This window comes from Schistocerca serialis, chromosome 4 (genome assembly GCF_023864345.2).
Source record: "Schistocerca serialis cubense isolate TAMUIC-IGC-003099 chromosome 4, iqSchSeri2.2, whole genome shotgun sequence".
Taxonomy (NCBI): domain Eukaryota; kingdom Metazoa; phylum Arthropoda; class Insecta; order Orthoptera; family Acrididae; genus Schistocerca; species Schistocerca serialis.
In genome coordinates, this window is record NC_064641.1 from 634,279,732 (window position 1) to 634,306,150 (window position 26,419).

General features: G+C 45.3%; 1 protein-coding gene across 3 annotated transcripts in view; it reads right to left on the reverse strand.

Annotated features, from left to right (window-relative positions):
- LOC126475473 (vesicle-associated membrane protein 7) overlaps positions 1-26,419 on the reverse strand; it is a 43,304-nt gene that overhangs the window by 13,989 nt on the left and 2,896 nt on the right. For all 3 annotated transcript variants that reach the window (XM_050103363.1, XM_050103361.1, XM_050103362.1), the window contains exon 2: positions 10,464-10,672. In XM_050103363.1, the coding sequence (XP_049959320.1) occupies positions 10,464-10,667 (204 nt within the window). In that variant the 5' untranslated portion in view covers positions 10,668-10,672. The remainder of the gene's footprint in view (positions 1-10,463; positions 10,673-26,419) is intronic.

Below are 26,419 nucleotides of genomic sequence, written 5' to 3' on the forward strand. Positions count from 1 at the left end.
ACTCATATCGCTAAGAAAGATTACACATATAGATTGGTGGGAGAAGGCGGAGTCCAGTGATTGCATAGCTTACTTTACAATAGCAACAAGCAGGCTGACAAGTATCATACCATGTAGAAAGTCACTTCCACTATCCCAGTTCAAAATACCTCCACCCAAATGGACTACAACTACCATTCCACGTATTCTAGCATATGCGGATTTGTGTAAGAGGTAGTTAAATGAAAATGAAACAGATGGAAAATTTTAAGTGAACAGATAAATATGAAGTAGAAACTGAAAAAAATAAAATAAAAACTAAAATAAAATTATTTTGTGTAAAGAAAACTTACGTTAAAGTGACACATTCCACATCATTACGAAATTTTGTATTCATGATCTATGGAACAAGTATTAATGTATGTAACAGTTTCGATGGGAAGCCCTTACACAACCCCAATACAATCCCGATCTCTCCCCATCTGATTTCCATATTTTTTGCACACTGAAGAAAGACATTCCTGGCTGTTGATTTGCTCTGGACAAGGAGGTGCAAGTCTGGGTACAATCACAGTTCCATAGGCAACTGCAAACATTTTTTCATGAGAGCACAGACCGTCTTGTCTCGCAGTGGGTTAAATGTATTAACAGTTAAGGTGACTATTTTTTAAATAATGAACAGTTTACTTACTTTTTCCAACTATCTCATTTCATTTGACAGTCCCTTACACAAGGTAACAGAAGGAGAACTTGAAAGTTAGTAGACAGCTAGTGAAAATGCCAGGTACAATGAGTGCACAAGGATCTGTTGATTTTGGAAGACTCAACTTTCTTCATGGTTGAAGTTCTGATAGGATATCCCCGTCCTCCTCTTCCTCATTTTAACTAGACTGCCTGATTTTTTTTTTTTTTTTTAAAAAGTTTGCAGTACCCAGAAAGGAAAGTAAAACGTTGCATACTAACCACAATATACAACTAACACCATGCACTAGCAGTTTCACCCACTGGAGGAGGTGCCTAACTTCAGCTGTATTGAAGGCACTTCTTTCCACATGTTAAAACAGATTGATATTGGCCATACCAGAACTGTCAGCTCCACTGGCCTTAATTTGTTAGCTTGTGCCTCCAGCCACTTATTCTCCAGCTGACACATAACTCTCCACTTCAACAAGAAGCTAACAGCACACAAGGGGACAGCAAAGGTTAGAACATTATTTCTGCTGCACATGTCCATTGGTTTTGTGTCAGGCTGTTCATTTCCCTTAACGCGCACACAGGGCCTGGTACCCAGCAGAATGATACTTCCTTCCTCAGAAGACAACATAGTGTGTGAAGTGTATCTTTTGTTATGAACCACTTTGTCTGCCAGGCACATTCACTGAATGGTCTGTAGGGTTTATAAGGAATCACAGCAGACAAAGTTATTCAGTCGACTACACATCATCTGCTCCAGAATCTTCAGGATTGCACACAGCTCTTTGTCAAAGACTGTAAATTTGTCTGGAAGTCTAATCCTAAACAGAGTCAGAAACAGTTCAGCTCCTCTTAAAGTCTCTCAAAATTCCACAAGGTTTTCAGAATTCTGTTACTTCTCCACCAAATTCAATTTGCCTGGCAAGCTTCCAGGGTTTCCAGACAAGTAGCCAACCTGTAATTTCCTCTCAATTAATAAAGTCTTAGATTTTCATTTTTCACATTAATAATCATCCACAAATCTAAACATCTGGAAGATTCTGACAGTCAGCTATCCAACATTAGCTTGAACTGATTAGAGAAGTAGTAAACAACCAGTTCCAACCCTGTACCATCTATGACAAATCCACAGAAAAGAAAAGAACTAACAAGTATCTTCTAGATTCCCACTGTTCCAAAGTTAACATCCATTGCTGTCTCAAAGCCAATAGCTAAACTCAACACAACAATACTGTATTCTTTCACAATTTTGATGTACACATTCCAGTACCTTTTTAAATTTTTTTCCTGTAATTTCACAAAAAGAAAGGTTCTCACTATTTCCTTGTGAATATTGCTTTAGAAATCTGCTATGTTACACTGTTGTTAGTAACTTAAAATTTCTTCAAAATCCACAAAATTATATGAGGCATAGCAATAATGTGTGCACTAAAATGTGACATGACAAAGCAGTGTCACATGGGACACATATATAGATACAGGATTACAGGAAAGTCATTTATAGTGTGTGACTGATCTCCAATGCTGGCGTATATAATACAGGGTTGAATACTCCTGCATGACAATACAAGATGTGAGATAGCTCCCTGTACTGTGGATCAGAAGTCCAGCATGATTTGGGGTAGTACTACCCATTACTTAATCTTGAGTTCACCAACAGTTTGCAGTACGCCCATCCTTCAGTCTATAGTGTCCTATGCACATGGCATTAGATTTTAATTGCTGGGAATGAGCTGGCAACTATGGTGGGTGGTGATCTCATGTTGCAGTTCCTCACACAGCATACAAGCTGAATGTATTCAGGCATTATCAGTAATATGCTGGAGCCAAGGTCCATAATCATCACAATAAGGGCAAACACACCACAGCGAGTAGTCACGGCTATAGACTGCAATTATCACAGGACCCCAAGTATACAAAATAATGTGATGCCAAAAAGCAAGCACAGTGTTTTTAGTCAATATATTGGGAAGATTCTAGCATAGCCCAGGAGTGATAGAGGAACAGATTGTAAGAATCAGTCACTTGCCCCAACAGCAAATCACATGTGAACAGAACAGCATGACACAGAGGCATGTGTGAAATCTTTAGCTGTGGCAGGTAATGTTCTGATTAGACAGAGGGCAAGAGAATGAAGCTGCTGCTGCAGGGCTGCTAACACCTCACTGAACTTGCCACACTGAATACAAATGTTTTCTCCCTGCTGAAATCATTTCTGCATTTGTGACATGAATCAGCATTCATCTGTCAGCCAGCCTTGCACTCTTGCTGCCATTCTCCAAACTGCCAATGACTTGGCCAAACTAAATTCAAACAGATATGCTCATTGTGCAAAGTTTCTTCCCCACAATGAAAGAGTGTGTCAACTGCACAGAACATGCAGTCAGACCATTACATTCAAGACCTCTGCCACATGGACTGTTGCAGGCCTAGTTAAGAAATACCGGTGAGCTACGTCTACCACATATTTCAATGTTGTCCCATCAATGTTTAATGCATACATTGTTACCACGATTGTACTTTTTATATCACAAAAATCTCAACTTGTAGAGACAGGGTATGAAGTTACGCTTTAAGCAGTTTCTCTCTAAACTTTTTATTTCAATAACATACTCCACAAATTATTAAAACATTCCAGGGGCTGATAACATCTTATTTAAAAAATCACTTCATTAATACCATTACCACAGTAATGCTTTATTCAGTAATTATCATTCATCTTCGGTTTCTTGATGATATTAAGCATCTTTGATTAAACTTTCTCTAACTCGCAGAACTGTTCGTGATTCTGGTCAAGCAAAGGCTACATTCATGTAATTTTAATCATTTCAGCAATAAAGAAAAGTTTTTAACAACAACATGCTGAACTGGAACAGTAGTACTGACAAATTGCCAATGGAAAATAGCTAGTGAATTGTAATCTGGTGTTCCAGTTTCAATAACTAGTTAGTGCAAGCTCTTTTCCACAGGAATTCCAGATTTTATCCCCATTTGTTAGCTTATTTGTGTGCAGAGAAGCAAAACCTATCAGAGCTAAGAAAAGGATATGCTATGTAGCACATCACTGAAAAGATTATGGTGATGAAAACATATTACAATTTATATACTGACCCTTGTTCAACAGAAAATAGATACAACAGTCACTTTGTGTACAGAATTCTTTAAATCTGAAGTACTTTGTTGCTGTGAGCAGATTCAAACAAAACAACTTTGTATAGCTGTAAAAAATGTTTGAGGTGCAAAACAATTCTCCATGGAGCCTATCCATAGTTCCCAAAGGATACCACCACCCCCATTCCAATCTGTATAACATAATCAGCACAGTACTACACCTTTTGCCCATGCACAAAGTATCCCTTTGGCTTATTGCTCACACACCATTTAGTTTTATACAGCAAAGCAACTGTGGTAGATTTTGAAGCATGTGGCCATGTCCTACTGTATATGTACTCAGTTTAATTGCTGCAGGGGTTTAAGAGGGAAATTGTCAGTAATAAAGACACATTTTCCAAAATAATGTGTTATCTCACTCTTAGCAATAATTTTGTTCAAAAGTTTTAATTTTTATAGGTTTTCTGTATAATATTTGTAATTGGTGTAAATTGTTTATTACAAACCATCACCAAGATTATGTTTGTGTTTGGGTTTGCACAGCCAACATGTAATTCTTTTTAATGCACTGTTTCTGCATCTAGAAAGACTGTTGTTTTATGTGCGAAATATTTGTAGAACATTTTCTAGCCAGATAGCTGACTGTGTGTGGGGTGCACACAAGTGCTTTTTAGATTAGGCGACTCGCCATCCAATCCAGATAATGAAAGCTACAGGAAACCCAAAAGTAACAGTGTAAGATTGAAGGAAATGGCTCCAACAGGTGAGGGTATCAAAATGGTAATGGTAAACTGCCAAAGCATTTACAACAAAGTGCCATAGTTTGAAGCATTCATGAAAAGTAGTGAATACTCAAATAATACTAGGTACAGGAAGCAGGTTGAAACCTGAAATTGATAGCAGTGACATTTCTGGGGAAAATTTAAGCATATATCGAGAGGATAGCAAGCAGGAAATGGAGCTGCTGTATTTGTCACAGTAAACAAAAAACTCAAATCCACCAAGACAGAAATTGAAGCTGCATGTGAGATTGTTTGGGCAAGACACAGTACCAGTGGTGGGCATTAAATAATAATTGGATCTCTGGGTCACCCATCAGACTCATCTCCTGATGTAACTGAAAACTTCAAAGAAAACCTCAGTTCACTTGTACATATGTTTCCCAATCATACTGTAATCATTGGTGGTGACTTTAATCACCCAGCAATTAATTTGGAAAATTACAGTTTTGTCAGTGATGTGTGTGGTAAGACATCCTGTGAAATTTTACTAAAAACCTTCTCTGAAAACTACCTAGAACAGACAGTTAGGAACCCCACTCACGATGGAAATATATTGGATCTAATAGCAACAAATAGACCTGACCTCTCTGAGGATGTCCACATCGTAACTGGCATCTGTGATCATGATGTGGTTGTGCCAACAATGATTATCAAAATACAAAAAACAACTGAAACAAGTGGAAAGATATGTATGTTCATTAAACTAGATAACAAAATCAGTAATGTCATATCTCAATGAGGAACTTAACACTTTCAGCATGGGTCAGGAGCATGTACAGGAACTCTGGCTAAAATTTAAAAGAATAGTTGACCATGCACTGGATAGATCTGTACACAGTAGAACAGTTCACAATGGGAGGGAACCTCCATGGTATACAGTCATTGTAAAGAAATACAGATTACTGCATAATAGCTTAAAGAAAGCATAGGGCTATTGACAGACAGATGCTGAATGAAACACATTTGCTTTCAACAGAGCAATGCATGATTCCTTCAATTACTAACATAGCAGAATATTGTCAAATAACATTTCACAAAATCCAAAGAAATTATGGCCATAGATAAAGGCTGTTAATAGCACCAAAGTTAGTGTCCAGGCCATACCAAATGAGACAGGAGATGAAATCGAGGATAGCACACAAAAAGCTGAAATGCTGAACTTAGTTTTCAAATGTTGCTTTACAAAGGAAAACCCAGGAGAACTGCCCACTTTAATCCTAATATCACTGGAAAGATGAATGAAATAAGTATTAGTGCCAGCGGTGCAGAAAAACAGCTGACGTCATTAAAATTGAACAAAGCTCCAGGCTCTGGTGGAATCCCTGTCAGATTCTATACTGAACTTGTGGCTGACTCAGCCCCTCTTCTCACAATAATGTATTGTAGATCCCTCAGACAAAAACCCGTGCCCAGTTCTTTGAAAAAGGCACTGGTCATGCCTGTCTACAAGAGGGTAGTAGAAGTGATCCACAAAATTACCGTCCAGTACCCCTGACATTGATTTGTTGTAGAATCTTAGAACATATGATAATGAGATATTTTGAACAGACTGAGCTGCTCAATGCTGACCAGCATGGTTTTCGAAAACAACAATCATATGAAACCCAATTCACACTTTTCTCACTTGACATACTGAAAGCTCTGAATCGAGGCCATCGGGTAGATGCAGTGTTTCTCAATTTCCAGAAAGCATTTGACTCAGTACCGCACCTACGCTTATTGTCAAAAGTATGACCATATGGGGCATCAAATGAAATTTGTGAATGGATTGAGGACTTTTTGGTAGGAAGGACAAAGCAAGTTATCTTTGATGGAGAGTCATCATCAGATGGAGAAGTAACTTCGGGTGTGCCTCAGGGTAGTATGTTGGGGCTCTTGCAGTTCATGCTGTATATTAATGACCTTACAGACAATATCTGCTTTTTGCAGATGACACAGTTATCTATACTGCGGTACTATCTGAGATGAGCTGCATAAATATTCAATCAGATCTTGATAAGATGTTAGCATGGTGCACAGTTTGGCAATTTGCTCCAAATGTTCAAAAATGTAAGACTTTGCACTTCACAAAATGAAAAGACAGTGTCCTATGGCTATAATATCAACGAGTCACTGTTAGAATCAGCCAACTCATAGACATACCTGACTGTAACACACTATAGGGATACGAAATGGAATGACCCCTTGGCTTCAGTTGTGGGTAAAAAGTATGTAGTAGACATCGGTTTATTGGTAAAACACTGGGGAAGTGCAGTCAGTCTACAAAAGTGTTTCCTTACAAATCACTTGTATGACTTGTTCTAAAATCTTGCTCAAGTGTGTGGGACCCCTACCAGATAGGACTAACAGGGGATATTGAACGTACACAGGGAAGGGCAGCACGATTGGTCACAGGTTTGTTTAACCGATTAAACAAACCTGTGACCAATCGTGCTGCCCTAATAACCGGTACAATGGGACATACCCTCTGCCATGCACCTCACGGTGGTTTCCAGAGTACAGATGGAGATACTTCCTAACTTCATTTTGTTACATATGTTTAAGGCTACGCTAATTTCAAATTATGAAGTTAAAAAAAAATGTTATAAGTACAGTCATTTTAACTAAGAGATATTCTCACGAAATTATGCTTCCCCTCAAGTATCAAATCAGTCTATATTTTTATATATTTTGCATTCCCCCCAACACTGAAAGTTTACTATTAATACTATTAATATGTTTGATTATTAATTTTGAAAAAGTGTTATGTAGTAGTTAAGCATTTGAAAACATTTAGAACTAAATGACAAGACGACACATGCCACATTTCAGTAGCATGCCACAATGTTGCAAGACGTCGCCCCAGCGTAAACGAGGCTTTAGAGCCAGGTCTGGATTGTTTGGTGGATGTGATGTGTTGCGTACGAAACTAAAACCTGCAATGAGATCCAAATGTCATGGAAAACTGTGAAGAGGTGTCATCCTGCAGCAAGATAACGCTCGCCCACATTCTGCCAAGCGGACAGCCGACGCAATAAAGGAGTTGAGATTCGAGATGCTGGAACATCCACCATACAGTCCAGACCTGGCTCCAAGCGATTTTCACATGTTTGTACACTTAACGGAAGCACTACAGGGAAGAAAATTTGAAAGTGATGAAGACGTCATTGCTGCGGTGCAAAATTGGTTACAGATGCAACCGATAAACGTATTTTCTGATGAAATAAAAAAACTCGTAAAACTTCAGGAAAACTGCATTGAAGTCCAGGGAGGTTACGTAGAAAAATAATGCATGTTTCAGTTTTCTATCATCAGAATAAGTACAGCTTTTCACAAATGTGCCTTTACTTTTTGAATTCCCCGCGTATACCTGTATGTAGATGATTTTATAAATAAGCTTTACCTATAATGTACTTTTAAAGATATAACAAGGGATGGCTTTTCTGATAGTGCATATGCGTGAATAGTGAGTTTCGGCGTTAACATCTATTTATAAATAACTGTTTAACCATGGGTAACACCACGGACCAAGCTAGTAACATGTATAATTATACTAAACCCCTAAGACATATCCCATCCCCCTCCCCCTGCTCTCTCCCCCCCCTGGTAAAAGCACAAATCGCACCCTGGCCATGAGGCAAGGTGTTGGCAGCAGGGGTTGTGTAGGGATGGACGAGGATATTGTGTAGGTTCAGTGGGCAGTGGAATACCACTGTGGGAGGGGTGGGAAGAACATTTCTCATTTCAGGGTATGATGAGAGGTGGTCTAAACCCTGCTGGAGAATGTAATTCAGCTGCTCCAGCCCTGGGTGATACTGAGTAGAGCCGTTGGTAAAATATCGATGTATCAATATATCACATTTTTTTCCAAAAACTATTGATATATATCAGCAGTATTTTTTCCACCGATATATCGATATCAAAATGACAATATTATCAAGTGCCGATATTTTTGTTTTATATTGTATTTTTTTCATAATTTTCGGTACATATTTGAAGTTGTTCTTTTAAAATTTTAGTGGAACATAATTTGGGCCTTACCACAATTGAACACTATTTCCCAATTCCAAATGTATTCCAATCCAACAACCTCTGTCCTGGTTCCCATGACCAACTACGTCCTCATCCACGGTTACTTCTCCTTTGATGGAATTACCTTCTAACAAATCTGGGGTACAACTGTGGGCACCCGCATGGTACCATCCTGTGCCAGTCTATTCATGGGCCATCTACAGAAATCCTTCCTAAACTCCCAGAATCGCAAACCCCTCACCTGGTGCAGATTCACTGATGACATCTTTGTGATCTGGGTCGAGCATGAGGACACCCTATCCACATTTGTCCAGAACCTCAAACCTTCTCCTCCATTTGTTTCACCTAGTCCTACCCAACCCAACAAGCCACCTCAAAGATAGCTACATCAGTAGCTCTGTCCATATCAAACTTACCAACCACCAGCAACACCTCCACTTCAATACCTACCACCCACTCCATACCAAGAAGTCCCTTCCATACAGTGTAGTCACTCGTGGCCGTCACATCTGTAGTAATGAGCAGGCCCTCTCCAAATACACAGAGGGTCTCTCTGAGGTCTTCACAGACCATAATTACTCTTCCAATGTTGTACAATAACAGAACTTCTGTGCCTTATCTGTCCAGTCACCCACCACCTTCCAAAGTTCCACTGTCCGCCCGCAGAGGAGCGTTCCCTTCATGATTCAGTGGTAGGAGTTGATATTTTTAAAAATATCGAGTGTCTGATATAAAATCATTATTGGCTCTCGATATATAAAAAAACGTATCGCTGTATTGACAGAGAAAAATATCAATGTATCTGCCTATAAAAATATAGGCTGCACATTGTAAATATACTGCCAGTTTTAGAGCTGTATATTTAAGTATTGATTTATTATTACGTATTCTATACATCAGCCAGCTAGCAGCCTGCCTTTCCCACTTAGAGCAAGAATTTAAAGGAAACTGCCACATGTTCACGCTTGGCGATAACCGCATTGCTAACAATGGTAACTCCATGTAAGCGGCACAATAAAAGGTGCCCAATGCGTCCATCTTTTGGTTTCATCACATATCAGATTTGTCTGGAACACTTCATGTCCAACGTCAGAAACCTAGCAGCTGTAGTGTCAAAACTGTGTGGTGAAGCTAAACACTGCAGTTTCTGTTGGCAGCGCTGAGTGCCGATTACGATAGCATTTCCTCTCATATGTCTGTCCACTGCCAAAACCAATCTTGTCATTTAGATTTTTGTTCATAATTTTCAACAACTGTTTTTGAAGAATTCCAATGTTTAACACAAATGGTGTGCTATTTCTTTACATTGGAAATTGTGTTGCAATCTGACTTCCTCTTTTATGCCACATATACTTGCTTCACATAGAGAAAGGTTAAACATGATGAAAGCTCAAAAAATAGCAAGACTATGAGGGGGAATAGGGATAGAATCCAAACAGCATGGATATTGAAGTAGGAAGTGCGTACTTAAACTGAGAAGGGAACAGTACTTCAAACATTTGTGTTCAAGTTTTTTTGCAATTTTTTCCTTTTATGTGGTATGAGTGTTTGAATAATTCTATGTCTTTCTTCTGGAGGCACAACACAAACCAGTGCTGCCAGTTCAACCAGCCGAGCTATAGAATGTTCCTAGCATACTACCCATGAATACTACCTGTTGTGGCAGAAACAAATACTACCTGTTGTTGCAGAAACATTACAATAAGACAGATACACTAAAATTAAGCACTCTGCAGACAGTGATGGGTTAACTGTGTAAAATTAAGCACTCTGCAGACAGTGGCAGGTAAACAGCATTAGTAAAATGAAATAGATCTAATGTATGTTTCTCACCTACAAAACTAATGTAAAATTATTCATGGCATATTAGAAATAACATGTACTTACATCATCTGTAATACACATGTATATGATTCTATCTTCACATATGTAATGAAACAAGTATGCATCATGTGAATAAGTCAGTTTATGGTTCTCTGGTGAAATTTTTGCCAGGATCTTCTCAGTGACTTCAGCAAAGTTTCCAGCACATGCGGCATACTTGGCAAGCACAGTTGTGCCTCTTGCTACTACACTGTAAAGAATTGACATTTTGCCTGTAACAAAAAAAGCAATTAAAGAACAAAAGCCTTACATTTGAGTCAGTTTTGTTTCTTGACAGAGGGGTAGTAATTTACTAAAATTCTTTTCACTTCAGAAATATTCATCTGCTCCACAGAGGTGAAGTGTCAAGTATAACTCTTGTGACTATAAACCTCAGATAATTTGATTTGCTGATTCAGCCCTACCTTTCAAACAGATTGCAGATACCTAAAAATTCTGAGTGACATTCCTACACAATGATCAACACGGTTGTGTCCACAGAGTAAATTTTTATTAAAAATCATTTCTTGATTGATCTAGAAATGATGTGGAAAGCAGTATAATACTTGACAGTCTTGCCAAGTGATAGAAAGGTATGATATCCCAAGTTTACAATAATTGGCAGGAAGCAATATTGTATAAAGGTGGGATATTAAAGGATTGAGGAATGATGAAGGGTGTTCAAAATTCTCTGGGGCTGTAAATTCTGTGATAAAGTGAGCTACGGTAAGGAGTTTAGTTAAAAAAGAATTGAAATCTCTAACAAAGAGTAATAACAGAAATTGGACAGACAAATACAGTTACAAAAATTTAACTGTGAGGAAATAGTAGGTAACCAAATAAATACTTAAACTGTTTGATAAAAGAAATTAAAATAAAGGAGTACTTAAATGTAACATACCTAGAATTTAAATCAATATCAAATACAAGGAAACTAAAGAGAAATGGCTGTTAAAGAAGTAGTCGGAAGGACAGGTTACGCATATAGATAACTGACGATAACTTACAGAGGAATTAAAAGCGATGGCATTAATATTCAAAGTCTAAAGCAAGTCCACTGTTAAATACATAGGAGAGGAGGAGGAGGAGGAGGAGGATATTAGTGTTTAACGTCCCGTCGACAACGAGGTCATTAGAGACGGAGCGCAAGCTCGGGTGAGGGAAGAATGGGGAAGGAAATCGGCCGTGCCCTTTCAAAGGAACCATCCCGGCATTTGCCTGAAGCGATTTAGGGAAATCACGGAAAACCTTACATAGGAGACAATGGTCTTCTACGAAGGAGAGAAACTGTCTGCTGTGGCACGAGAAGAAAAGTGTGTAACTTTGAGATACAGAGGATACGGTGCTCAATGTTGCCCTGTAGGTCATGGGCACATTCTGACTGTTGACAGGCGCAGCTAGTGTAGGCTACATACCAGGCAGTACCATTAGTTACATACACTAACCACGTAGCAAATGCTGCCTGCATGTGCACAGTCTGTTCAGACTTGTCACACAGACTTCAGTCTGCCTGTCTGACCGCCCACAAGTCAGCCTTTTGCCCACCCCCACTAACTTGTGCCTGCAGGTAGGCACATGATCTGGAACAGCCCAAGGCAGGGGATCCTGTAGTGGAGACAAGAGTTTAAAAGAGCTTTGTAATAGTTGTATGCATATAAGATGGGCATCCAGTCTCCCCACTCTAATGTCCAAACTATACTTAGAAGAAGCCACAAAGAAAGTAAAAGGGTGACTCAGAAGTGGGATTAAATTTCAGAGTGAAACAATATCAATGACACAATTTGCCAATGGAATTGCTGTCCTCTGTGAAAGAGAGGAGTAATTAAAGAATATGTTTAACAGAATGAAAAATATGGAGTGATCCAAAGAAAGATGAAAGTGTTATAGAGTACATTAAGAACAATCATGTCAAAACTGGGGACTGTGTAGTGGGTGAAATGAAGGAATTCTGCTATCTAGGGGAATGAATAAATAAATAAATGCAACATGGGCAAATCAAAGAGCATGTAAGAAGCAGAGAGAATTCCTCATCAAAAGAAGTCTACTAATATATAACGCAGCTCATAATTAGAGAAAAACATTTCTGAGACTGAATATCTAGAGCAGACCATTGTATGAAAGGGAATCACAGATTATGGGTTAACTGGAAAAGAAGAGAAAGTAGTGGAGATGTGGTGCTATGGAGAAATGCTAAAAATTAAGTTGACTGACAAAATAAGAAATAAGGTGGTCCTCCATAGTATCAGCAAGCAAACAAATCTGTGGAAACCAATAACAATAAGAATGGACAGGATCATAGGACACGTATTGAGACACCACTGAATAATTTACATGATACTAGAAGAAGTCTAGGACGGCAAAAAAATGGAGGGAAAGACAAGAGACTGGGATACAGCCAAAAAATAACTGAGGACACTTAAGTGCTACTCTGATACGAAGAAGCTGGCATAGCAGAGGCAATATTAGTGGGCAGCATCAAATCAGTTAGCAGCAAAAGACTGATGAGAATATAGTTGTGACAGCATGCATAAATCCAGTTCCTTTCTGTATGTAAAAGAAACTAATACTTGCAACTGCCATTCCTGGCACCATGCAAGCCAAATGAAATGAAACCAGCCCCTCCACTCATCGATAAGGCAGAAGGTCCCTCCTTTAAATAAAGTGTTAAAAACCCCCATCACAAATAAACGTAAATCGAGATCCCCCGCTTAGGCATTGTCAGCCAACACAGGGGTAGCGAGTATGGAAGGCTAAAAGTGTGTCGCAGGGTGGCTAAGTTGGGGCAGTCCAGTAAGATGTGAGCCACAGTCATCATCCATCCACAACGACAGAGAGGGGGGTCCTCACGACGGAGGAGATAACCGTGAGTCAGCCAAGTATGGCTGATGCAGAACCGGCATAGGACGACAGAGGCCTTACGAGAGACCTGGAAGGAGGACCACCATGGAGTTGTAGAATCCTTAATCGCCCTGAGCTTGTTCCGCGAAGAAAGAGTGTGCCATTCTGTATCCTTAAGGCCCAAAACCTGAAGATGTAATGCCGAGCGAAGGTCTATTTCCGGAATGCCAATAGCAAGAGATGGCCTGGTAGTAGCCAATTTAGCCAGTCAATCAGTAAGTTCTTCGCAGGAATCCCCACATGGGGTCCAAATGAAAACCATCGAGCATCCACGTTGAGCAAGGAGAGAAAGGGAGTCCTGGATAGCGATGACCAACGAGTGACGGGGGAAGCACTGGCCGATAGCGTGCAAACCGCTCAATGAGTCACTACAGACAGTGAAGGATAGTCTTGAGCAGGAGCGGATATGGTCCAGTGCCCGCAAGATGGCTACCAATTCTGCAGTAAAGACACTACAGCCATCTGGCCAGGAACGAAGTTCTGTGCATTGAGAATAGGTGTAAGAAAAACCAGTGCGACCAGCAACCATGGAGCCACCAGTATAGATCACTTCTGAAACCTGAAAAGAACCGAGGAGACAGTAGAACTGGTGGCAAAGAGCCAATGGAGGGACAGAATCCTTTGAATCGATTGAGAGATCAAGACAGAGCTGAGACCGAGAGACGCACCATGGAGGGGTAATGTGTGTGAGCAGAGAAAAGAGGCGGTAAAGGGAATAGCTGGAACTCAGAAAAGAGTGACTGAATGGGGACAGCCATGGTAAGCCCACATTGTGGCCGCCGCTGCGGCAGGATGATCTCCGTGTCTGGATAAAGGAGACCATAATTAGGGTGCTCTGGGGTGCAGCAAATGCGGAGGGCACAAGATATCAGCTGTTGTTGGTGCAAAGCTCGCAGTGGTGGAATCCCACCTCTGCGAGAAGGCTAAGTACGGTGATAGTCCGGAAGGCACCAGTCGCAAGTCAGACCCCACAGAGGCGGATGGGATCTAGTATCTGCAACGTCGAAGGCGACGCAGAACCATAGACAGGACTTCCATAGTCTAAATGAGACTGGACCAATGCTTGATACAATCTCAGGAGAACAGAGAAGGCGGCACCCCAGGTGGTATTGCACAGACACCTAAGAACACTGAGATGGGACCAGCACGTCCTCTTCAGTTGGCGAAGATGAGGGAGCCATGTCAACCGGGCATCGAAGACCAGACCCAAGAAGCGATGTGTGTCCACCACCTTGAGGTGCTAGCCATCGAGGAACAGTTCGGGGTGGGGATGGAGTGTACGGCGACGGCAGAACTGAGCACAACACATGACTTGGCCGCCGAAAACTGAAAGTCATGGGAGAGAGCGCATGAGAGCACCCGGCAGATTGCCCCCTGTAGATGGCATTCTGCAGCACCCATTATAGAGGATCCAACGTAGATACAAAAATCGTCAGCATACAAAGAGCAGGACAATGTCGGCCCAACAGCTGTCATCAGACCATTAATGGCTATGAGAGAGAGAGGGACACTCAGCACGGAACCCTGTGAAACCCCATTTTCTTGCCAATGAGGAGTGCTGTATGAGCAGCCAACTTGGACCCAAAAAGAGCAACAAGAAAGTAAGTTATGGATAAAAACGGGCAGAGCGCTACAAAGGCCCCATTCATGAAGTGTGGTGGTGCCAGGTGGTGTAGAGGCTTTATGCAGATCAAAGAAGACTGCAAGGAGGGACTCCAGGTGGGCCAAGTTATCCACCATAGAGTGGCCACAGCGAAAACCACTTTGAGTCGATGACAAAAGAGTGCGGGATTCAAGGATCCAAAACAGCCGCTGACTCCCCACGCATTCAAGGAGCTTGCACAGGGTGTTAGTGAGGCTAATTGGTTGGTTGGTTGGTTTGGGGGATTAAAGGGACCAGACTGCTATGGTCATCGGTCCCTTTTTCCAAAGACAAAGAACACCCACAGAGAATAAAAACGAGGAACAGAAGAGATCACAGACGATACAGAACAAGAGAAACTGAGACAAAGACAAGACAAAACGAACTAAACCACACAGAGTGTGATGGTGGTTGGCCGACCATAGAAATAAAAAAGGAAAAGCCAACCACTTAGAAACACATTAAAAAAAAATCAGTTGAAAATCAGAGGCCAAAGGCCAGAATCAACACAAAACAATAAAATAAAACAGAAACACTCAGATTAAATGATAAAATCCCCCTGCCTGAATAAAACGTAAAACTAAGTCAGCCATAGTGGAGTCATCTGTTAAAAGGGCAGGGATCGTATCAGGCAGCGCAAATGTCTGCCTGACCACAGCTAAAAGGGGGCAAGCCAACAGAATGTGGGCCACTATCAAAGCTGCCCCACAGCGACACAGAGGAGGGTCCTCCCGGCGCAGTAAATAACTGTGTGTTAGCCGGGAGTGGCCAATGCGGAGCCGACAAAGGACGACGGAGTCCCTGCAGTTGGCTTGCAGGGATGACCGCCACACAGTCGTCGCCTCCTTAATGGCACGGAGTTTATTGGGTGTAATCCGATCGCGCCATTCAGCGTCCCAAAGCGCAAAAACTTTTCGGCGGAGGACTGCCCGCAAATCAGTCTCTGGGAGGCCAACATCCAGAGATGGTTTACACGTGGCCTCTTTCGCCAGGCGGTCAACATGTTCATTGCCCGGGATACCGACATGACCGGGGGTCCACACAAGGACCACAGAGCGGCCGCAACGCGCAAGAGTATGCAGGGACTCACGGATAGCCATCACCAGACGAGAACAAGGAAAACACTGGTCGAGAGCTCGTAAACCGCTCAGGGAATCGCTACAGATCACGAAGGACTCACCTGAGCAGGAGCGGATATACTCTAGGGCTCGAAAGATGGCGACTAGCTCAGCAGTGTAAACGCTGCAGCCAGCCGCCAAGGACCGTTGTTCGGAATGGTCCCCTAGAGTTAGCGCATACCCGACACGGCCAGCCACCATCGAACCGTCGGTGTAAACAATTCCAGAGCCCTGATATGTGGCAAGGATGGAATAAAAGTGGCGGCGGAAGGCCTCTGGAGGGACCGAGTCCTTCGAGCCCTGTGCCAAGTCGAGCCGAAGGCAAGGGCGAGGAACACACCACGGGGGTGTACGCAGAGGCGCCTGGAAAGGAGGCGGAACAGGGAAAAACCCAAACCTGCAGAGAAGCTCCTTGACGCGTACGGCGATCGGACAACCCGACCGGGGCCGACGGTCCGGCAGATGGACGACCGACTGCGGGAACAGGACACGGTAATTTGGATGCCCGGGCAAACTAAAAACATGGGCAGCATAAGCAGCCAGTAATTGTGGGCGTCGTACCCGCAGTGGAGGTACACCTGCCTCCACTAGTACGCTGTCCACAGGGCTGGTGCGGAAAGCACCAGTGGCAAGGCGTATCCCACTGTGGAGAATTGGGTCCAGCACCCGTAACGCAGATGGGGATGCTGAGCCATAAGCCAGGCTCCCATAATCCAGACGGGACTGGATTAACGCCTGGTAGAGCCGCAACAGGGTAGAGCGGTCGGCGCCCCAGCGGGTGTGGCTCAAGCATCTCAGAGCGTTTAGATGCCGCCAACACGTCTGTTTAAGCTGCCGGAGATGAGGCAGCCAAGTCAACCGTGCATCGAAAACCACCCCCAAAAACCTGTGGGTCTCCACCACAGCAAGAAGTTCGTCGGCAAGATAAAGCCGCGGCTCAGGATGGACTGTTCGGCGCCGGCAGAAATGCATAACGCGGGTCTTGGCTGCCGAAAACTGAAACCCACGCGCTACAGCCCAAGACTGCGCCTTACGGACAGCGCCCTGTAGCTGACGTTCAACAGCTGCAATGCCAGTAGAGCTGTAGTAAAGGCAGAAGTCGTCAGCATACAGGGAAGCGGAGACAGAATTTCCCACGGCCGCAGCAAGCCCGTTAATGGCTATTAAAAACAGACAGACACTTAAAACAGAGCCCTATGGCACACCGTTCTCCTGGACGTGGGAGGAACTATACGAGGCCGCGACTTGCACGCGGAAGGTACGACACGACAGAAAATTGCGGATAAAAATCGGCAGAGGACCCCGAAGACCCCATCCATGAAGCGTAGAAAGAATGTGATGACGCCATGTCGTATCGTACGCCTTCCGCATGTCGAAAAAGACAGCGACCAGGTGCTGACGGTGGGCAAAAGCAGTACGGATGGCCGACTCCAGGCTCACCAGATTGTCGGTGGCGGAGCGGCCTCTACGGAACCCACCCTGAGACGGAGCCAAAAGGCCCCGAGACTCCAGTACCCAATGCAAGCGCCGGCTCACCATCCGTTCAAGCAACTTGCAAAGAACGTTGGTGAGGCTAATGGGACGGTAGCTGTCCACCTCCAGAGGGGTCTTTCCAGGTTTCAAAACGGGGATGACAATGCCTTCCCGCCACTGTGACGGAAACTCCCCCTCGACCCAAAGACGGTTGTAAAGATCGAGAAGGCGCCGCTGGCAGTCCACTGAAAGGTGTTTCAGCATCTGACAGTGGATGCCATCTGGCCCAGGAGCGGTATCAGGGCAAGCAGCTAGGGCACTGCGAAATTCCCACTCACTGAATGGAGCATTGTAAGATTCCGGGTGGTTGGTGCGAAACGAAAGGCTCCGACGTTCCAGCCGCTCTTTAATGGAGCGGAAGGCCTGGGGGTAATTCGCAGAAGTGGAACTCATAGCAAAATGCTCTGCTAAGCGATTTGCAATGACGTCGGAGTCAGTACACACGGCTCCATTCAGTGAGAGCGCAGGGACGCTGGCAGGGGTCCGATAGCCGTAGACGCGTCGAATCTTGGCCCAGACCTGCGAGGGAGTGACATGGAGGCCAATGGTGGACACATACCGCTCCCAGCACTCCTCCTTGCCTTGGCGGATAAGGAGGCGGGCCCGCGCACGCAGCCGTTTGAAGGCGATAAGGTGCGCTAAGGAGGGATGTCGCTTGTGACGCTGGAGCACCCGCCGGCGATCTTTAATCGCTTCAGCGATCTCAGGCGACCACCAAGGCACAGCCTTCCGCCGAGGAGACCCAGAAGAACGGGGAATGGCAGATTCGGTGGCAGTAACGATGCCGGTGGTGACCGATTGAACCACCGCATCAATGTCATCAGTAGAGAGAGGCTCAAAAGCGGCAGTGGAGGAGAACAAATCCCAGTCAGCCTTATTCATAGCCCATCTGCTAGGGCGCCCAGAAGAGTGACGCTGTGGTAGTGACAGAAAGATCGGAAAGTGGTCACTACCACACAGGTCGTCATGCACACTCCATTGGACAGATGGTAAGAGGCTATGGCTACAGATGGAAAGGTCAATGGCGGAGTAGGTGCCATGCGCCACACTGAAGTGTGTGAAGGCACCATCATTTAACAGCGAGAGATCGAGCTGCGACAATAAATGCTCAACGATGGCGCCCCGACCTGTGGCCTCTGACCCACCCCACAGAGGGTTATGGGCGTTGAAGTCGCCCAATAGCAAGAAAGGTGGCGGCAATTGGGCGACCAGTGCAGCCAGGACAGGCTGCGAGACATCACCATCCGGTGGAATGTAAAGACTGCAGACGGTAACAGCCTGTGGCGTCCACACGCATACAGCGACAGCCTCTAAAGGCGTCTGGAGAGGGACAGACTCGCTGTGCAGAGTGTGAAGGACATATATGCAGACGCCACCAGACACCCTTTCATAAGCTGCTCGGTTCTTATAATAACCCCGATAGCCACGGAGGGCGGGGGTTCGCATCGCTGGAAACCAAGTTTCCTGGAGAGCAATGCAGAAGAAAGGGCGAAGGCTGAGAAGTTGGCGGAGCTCAGCTAAATGGTGGAAGAAACCGCTGCAGTTCCACTGGAGGATGGTAGTGTCCATGGCGGACAAAGGCGTGACGGGACTGGGAAGGCAGATTACGCCGCTGGGTCACCTGCTGCCTCCGATTGAGCACCCGTGCTAGTGCTATCCATGGCGTCTGAGGGACCAGCGAGATCGAGGTCCTCAGCGGACGCCAGGATCTCCACCTCGTCCTCAGACGCAGATCTGGAAGGTGGCGGTGGGGTGGCTGCCACCGCGAGTTCCTTGAGCTTAGAGCTCTTCTTCTTTGATTTCTCACGCTGCTCCTTGGGTTTAACTGGCTGGGAGGGCTTCACCGATTCAGTCTCCGGGACTGAGGAGGATCGCGAAGCCCGTCGACCAGCTGATTGCAGGCACTTACGCCACTGTCGGTCGTCAGCCTTCCCACTGGTGGAAACCTGGGAAGGGAGGGACCCGAGGGACCCCATGCGAGCGTGAGAAGCCGAAGAAGTTGGACACTTCTCCGGCTTAGAAGCAGGGACGGACGTCCCTGATGGGGGGGGATGGTGTTGCCCCTGAGGTAGGTGGCGCAGGAGCAACCCGGTGGGTAGAGCCCCCCACTGGCAAGGGGGCAGGAGGAGTCTTACTGCTTATCGAGCTGGCTGGAAGTCTCGAAACTGATGGGGCTAGCACAGGTGTTGTAGCAGCTGCATAAGAAGATGTCATTCTCACAGGATGGAGTCTGTCATATTTCCTCTTGGCCTCAGTATAGGTCAGCCGGTCCAGGGTCTTATATTCCATGATTTTACGCTCTTTCTGAAAGACTTTGCAGTCTGGCGAGCAAGGTGAATGGTGCTCCCCGCAGTTGACGCAGATGGGAGGCGGGGCACATGGAGTATCGGGATGAGACGGGCGTCCGCAATCTCGACATGTGAGGCTGGAAGTGCAGCGGGAAGACATATGGCCAAACTTAAAGCACTTCAAGCACCGCATCGGGGGAGGAATATAGGGCCTGACGTCACATCGGTAGACCATCACCTTGACCTTTTCCGGTAACGTATCACCCTCGAAGGCCAAGATGAAGGCACCGGTAGCTATCTGATTTTCCTTCGGACCCCGATGAACGCGCCGGACGAAATGTACACCTCTGCGCTCTAAGTTGGCGCGCAGCTCGGCATCAGACTGCAAAAGAAGGTCCTTATGGTAAATAACTCCCTGGACCATATTTAAACTCTTATGCGGTGTGATCGTAACAGCAACATCCCCCAACTTGTCACAAGCAAGTAACCGTCGTGACTGGGCAGAGGATGCCGTTTGGATCAGGACCGATCCAGAGCGCATTTTTGACAAGTCCTCCACCTCCCCAAACTTGTCCTCTAAATGCTCGACGAAGAACTGAGGCTTTGTGGAGAGAAAAGACTGCCCATCAGCTCTCGTACAAACTAAGAATCGGGGCGAATAACTACTACTGCCATCCTGAGACTTACACTCCTCCCACGGCGTGGCCAGAGAGGGGAACGTTTTCGGATTGTACTTTTCAGCATTAAATTGAGCCCGAGAACGCTTAGAGACTGCTGGCGGCTGGCCGCCAGCGAGAGATGATGTACCACGCTTCATTGCGGGTCATCCGCCCTGATGCCACCTACTCCGACCAAGGGCCCTCCCCACGGGCGCCACCCAGCCGCAGCAATAGCCACCTGGCAGGACGGCCATTGCCGGGAGTCCTGATGCCCCAAGGAGATGGGCATCTACTCCTTGGCATACGTGGGGAGTTAACGGCGCAGGCATCAGTAGAGCGATCCCTGTGTTGTCAGGGGGCTACAACCAAGAGGGTATATGGCGGCCCCACCACAACGGGCTGGCTACCGTGCTGGATCTTAGGTGCAAAAATGTCCAAGGTCGTCGTCGCAGTTAAAAGAAACACTGCAGAGTGCAGCGTGGTAATCGCCCAAGAGATCGAAAACGAGCGGGACACCATTGCAACGACGAGAAAGACGGCTAAAGGTCTAATTGCACGACGGATACAGTGCACCATGTAAGGCGCCCTTCCCCAATTGGCTCGCTCTTCGGATAAATTTAGAAAGATGGAGGTCAAACCCGAGAGGGGACCATCACATAAGGCCGAAACATGTGAGACTCCTTTTAGTCGCCTCTTACGACAGGCAGGAATACCGCGGGCCTATTCTAACCCCCGAACCCACAGGGGGGGAGGCTAATTGGATGGTAGCTATCCAACTGAAGAGGTGTTTCCCTGGCTTCAACACCAGAACAATAATGTTTTCCTGCCACTGGGTATCAAAGACTCCCTCACTCCACGGACGGTTGAAGAGGGTCAGTATACAATGGTGGCCAGCCACCGATAAGTGTTGGAGCATTTGGTTAGGTATCCGATCCAGTCCAGGAGCCATGTCGGGACAAAGGGCGAGGACGCTGGCAAATTCCCACTTGCTGACTGGGGAATTATACGGCTCCGAGCAACAAGAAACAAAAGACAAAGGCAGTCGTTCTGAGTGCTCTTTCAGGAGAAGGAACGTAGGTGGATACTGAGCTGATGCTGAAGCTTGAGCGAAGTGTTGAGCGAAATCTTCTGCTAGAAAGTCTGGATTGGTAAGTACAACACCATGCACAGAAATTCCTGCAACTCCGGTGGACAGACGGTGGCTAAAAATTCGCCTGAGTTTCACCCTGTCTTGTGAAGAGGGGGTGTGTGGTCCTATGGCAGCTACATATCATCCGCAGAAAATCAGTTTCTGAAATTTGATTAGGTAGTGGGCTCGGGTGAGGAGTCGTTTAAAGACCAGAAGAAGAGCAGTAGAAGGGTGCCGCTTGAAGTGTTTAAGAGCACAGCAGCAGTCTCTTATGACTGCAGCAATTTCCGGAGACCACCAAAGGACCGTCTTCCGGAAGGGAGAACCTGAGGAAGAAGGGATTGCTGAAAAAGCTGCTGAAAGGATGGCAGCAGTCAATGTCTGTGTAGATTCATCAACATTGTCATGTGGCAATACAGGGGGGGATGGGAGCAGAGGAGAAGGCACCCAAATCAGCCTTAGAGATGGCCCACTTGGGAGGGTGGCAGAACAAGAGACACTGAAGGAAGGTCAAAACAATCAGGCAATGGTTGCTGTCACATAACTCTTCATGGACACCCCACTGAATGGAGGGAAGAAGGCCGGGACTGCAGATGGAGAGGTCAATGGTAGAGAAAGTGCTGTCCGCCAAACTAAAGTGTGTGGGAGCACCTGTGTTCAGTAAACAGAGGTCAAGCCCTGCCCGAATAGCTTCAACTGTCCTGCCCAGGGCAGTAGTCATATGACTACCCCAAAGAGGGTTGTCGGCATTTAAGTCCCCTAGTAGCAGGAAGGGAGAAGGGAGTTCTTGAAGGGTGGTTAGGGCAATGGATGTGGGCGGCCTGTCAGGTGGGAGTTAGAGATTACAGATTGTGATTGGAGTAGCCAGATGGACCCTGACAACAATGGCTTCCGGAGTGGTATAGAGGGGAACCCATTTACCAACAATGTCCTTGTGGACCAAGGTGCAAACACCACCAGAAGCCTGCAAGGGGCCAATTCGGTTCCAACAGAAACCCTGGAACCCACGAAGGGTGGGTGAGTAAGAATTGACAAAATGGATCTCCTGGAGCGCAATACAAGCGGCAGAGTAGAATGAAAGAAGGGGCTGCAACTCTGGAAGGTGAAGCAAATATCCATTACAATTCCACTGGAGGATTCTCAAGCCGGAGTCCAAATAGGAAGCGAACGGACCAGAGTCGGTCACCCTGCCGAGTTGCCATCTGTCACCGATAAGGATGGGGTAATATCCATATAGGTGGGGTCAGACTCTGTTGGTTCATTGACTGGAGGAGAGGAAGGCTGCACCTCAGAGGGTACCAGAGGGGCCTTGCCCTTGTTCTTGCGTTTCTGCTTCTTCTCTTGGGAAGGAAGAGAAGGGCAGACTTCAGTGAGGATGGGCACGGAATTACACCGGGCAATCTTGGTGACCACCGGCTGCAGATCACGCTGCTGATGTGGAGCAGCAAATTGCCTCTTAGGGGAGTGCCGGAAAGAGGAGTCCCGGGAGGGAGCTCCAGTATCGGCGGCCGTTGAAGGAGGGCGGTGCTTATCCGGCGGGGGAGGGGGAGCAGAGCAGCACCTGAAGGGGTGGGTATGGGTACTGACAGGGAGGGGGAGGGAGAGCGCAAGAGGGAGGAGGAGGTTGAAGGCATGGGGCAAATGGGGTGGGGCTGGGAAGAGGAGGTGGAATGTACGTAACTGAAGCAAAAGTAGGAGTCATAGACATTGGATGGAGCCAGTCATACTTTCGTCGAGTCTCAGTGTAGGTGAGCTGATCCAAGGTTTTGTACTCCTGAATCCTTTCTTTCACAAACACTGGGCATGCAGGCGAGCGTGGAGAATGCTGTCCATGACAATTTACACACACACTGGTGGGGGAGCATAGGCATTCTTCTCATGGAGCGGGTGCCCACAATCACCGTAGAGAGGATCAGTGGTGCAGTGGGAAGAAGTATGTCCAAACCGTAAGCATTTATAGCATCTCATTGGTGTTGGGAATATAAGGTTTTACGTCACATTGATACACCATGACCTTGACCTTCTCTGGGAGGACATCCCCCTCGAAGGCCAGGATAAAGGTGCCCATAGTGGTGAGATTGTTTGGAGGGCCTCGTTGCACACGGTGGATAAAACGAACCCCTTGTCGCTCAGGGTTAGCATGGAGCTCCTCGTCAATTTGGAGAAGATCTCGGTGGATAATAATGCCCTGTACCGAGTTCAAAGATTGGTGGGGCGTGATGGAGACTGGGACGTCACCAAGACGGTCACAAGCATGCAGTGCATTAGATTGGGCAGCACCAGATGTCTTTATGAGCAAAGCACCAGACCAGATTTTACTCATCGATTCCACTTCGCCATACTTATCTTCAATTGTCTGCACGAAAAACAAAGGCTTCGTCATCGCAAAACTTCTGCCATCCGTCCTGGTACAAACCAGGTACAGAGGGAAAGGCTCAACCCAAGCCGGCGAGCTTGACCCTCCTCCCACGGGGTGGCAGAAGGAGTGTCACGTCTGCTACCACTCTTATAGACAACCATAGAATGGCCAGGATGGTGAAGATTTTGTCGCTTCATGCACAAGGTGTCCACCCTAGTACCACCCACTCCGATCAGCGGCGCGCCCCATGGGCGCCACCCGGCCACAGCAGCAGCCGTCTGGCACGGTGGCCATTGCTGGGAGTTCTTGTGCCCCAAAGTGATGAGCATAGACTCCTGGGCATACACGAAGTGTTAACAGCTCAGGTACTAGTAGTGTGATCCCTGTGGTTTAAAGGTTCTCAGCCAAGTGGGTACTTAACAGCCCCACCACACAGACTGGCTACCAGGAGGGGGGCCAGGGTGCAAAGGGAAAGGGGAGGGGAGGGGGAGAGGAACCTGCACCATGGAAGCTAGGTAGGGAGTTCATCCCCAAGTGGCTCACACTGAATGGAAAATTTTGGAAATGGAGGTCAAACCACCAAGGGGACCAAAAAGGAAATGGAAACAGCAAACTAAACAATAGCGCAGACCAAAACAAAGCCAGGAGGATAGCCAGGCCGACAAAGAAGTTCACTAAGAGGGAAAAGAGGGGGGCAGGGACAAAGGAGCAAGGATATGGAGGGAGGGAGGGGAACAGGGATGGTAATGCAGCCTGGAAAGGAGAGGAGACTGCAATAGTTCGGAGCCGTGTGTGCGCCACACACGTACTCACAAAAGGACTGTGGGCCCCCTGGGTGGTAACATGTTCTTTCGTAGAAATAGTGTAAGTATAATAAGAGAAACCTAGTTCCTTGAACTGCATGTTACTGACGAACCTATCTAGAAAACTCACACTGAAATAATTTTACCATTTTGGTAAGACAACACTGCAGCTGTAGGAAATACTGCAACCAGCCATTTGTGGTAGTGAAATCATATTGGAATAACAACAAATCATCTCAGCAAAGTTTGGTATATGTGCAAGCTAGTGGGAGAAATACAGATTATAGATACATTGAAACCTGTGTATTGTGTACTCAATTCAAGATTTGTTATGAATAATAATAATAATCAATTTCTTCTATAGCAGTAAACATCGAACTGCTTTAAAAATTCAAAAACTAAGTTATTAGACCAATATTCTTTTATAGGATGGCAGAGCACCACATCCCTGTTATGACATTTCTGAAGTAACTATTTCCAAGAGAGAAAAACGTGGTGACCTTACACAAAAATAAACATTATCATAACTATATCAAAAAGAACATAATATCGATACGAATATAATAGAGGGAAACATTCCACGTGGGAAAAATATATCTAAAAACAAAGATTCTGTAAATTACCAAACAAAAGCGTTGGTACATTGATAGAGACAAAAAACACACACACAAATTTCAAGCTTTCTCAACCCACGGTTGCTTCATCAGCAAAGAGGGAAGGAGAGGGAAAGATGAAAGGATGTGGGTTTTAAGGGAGAGGGTAAGGAGTCATTCCAATCCCAGGAGCGGAAAGAAGGTAAGTCATTCCGCTCCTGGGATTGGAATGACTCCTTACCCTCTCCCTTAAAACCCACATCCTTTCATCTTTCCCTCTTTGCTGACGAAGCAACCGTGGGTTGAGAAAGCTTGAAATTTGTGTGTGTGTGTTTTTTGTCTCTATCAACGTACCAACACTTTTGTTTGGTAAGTTACAGAATCTTTGTTTTTAGAACATAATATCGGTTACAAGTAATGACCCACAAAACCAATTATTTCAGTGTGTGCATAGAAAGCTGTAACAAATAATGAATTGTCTATAACAGTCTTTACCAACAAAGCACTAGGCCTAACACATAATATACAAGACTGAATTCAACTAAATTGTCTGACTACTGTATTTTCTTAACTACATGCCTGCCACAATAAAATGTAAAGATTCTGGTAAAATCAAACTAATCATCATCAACAAGGATTTATATTGTTCAGAAATGTACATGTTAGAGAGTCATACGGCTGCGAAATTCGCAATATTGGGTTAAGAGGAATATTTAACAATAGCCGTTGGCTCTGACCAGTGGCACAATGTTAATGGCTGCTGTGTCATCACCCTTGGTGCCCATTTTCGAAGTTTGGCTGTAAGTTTGTGTAGCCACTGAATGTGAAAGCAAAAACTCTGGATGCAGTGAAAGGTTGATCTGTAGATTGGCCCAAGATTTAGGTCAGATTGTAATGTCTGAATTTGATTTGAAGTTGACAAAGCCAACAAATGTCAATGCAAAATAAAGGTCGAGGA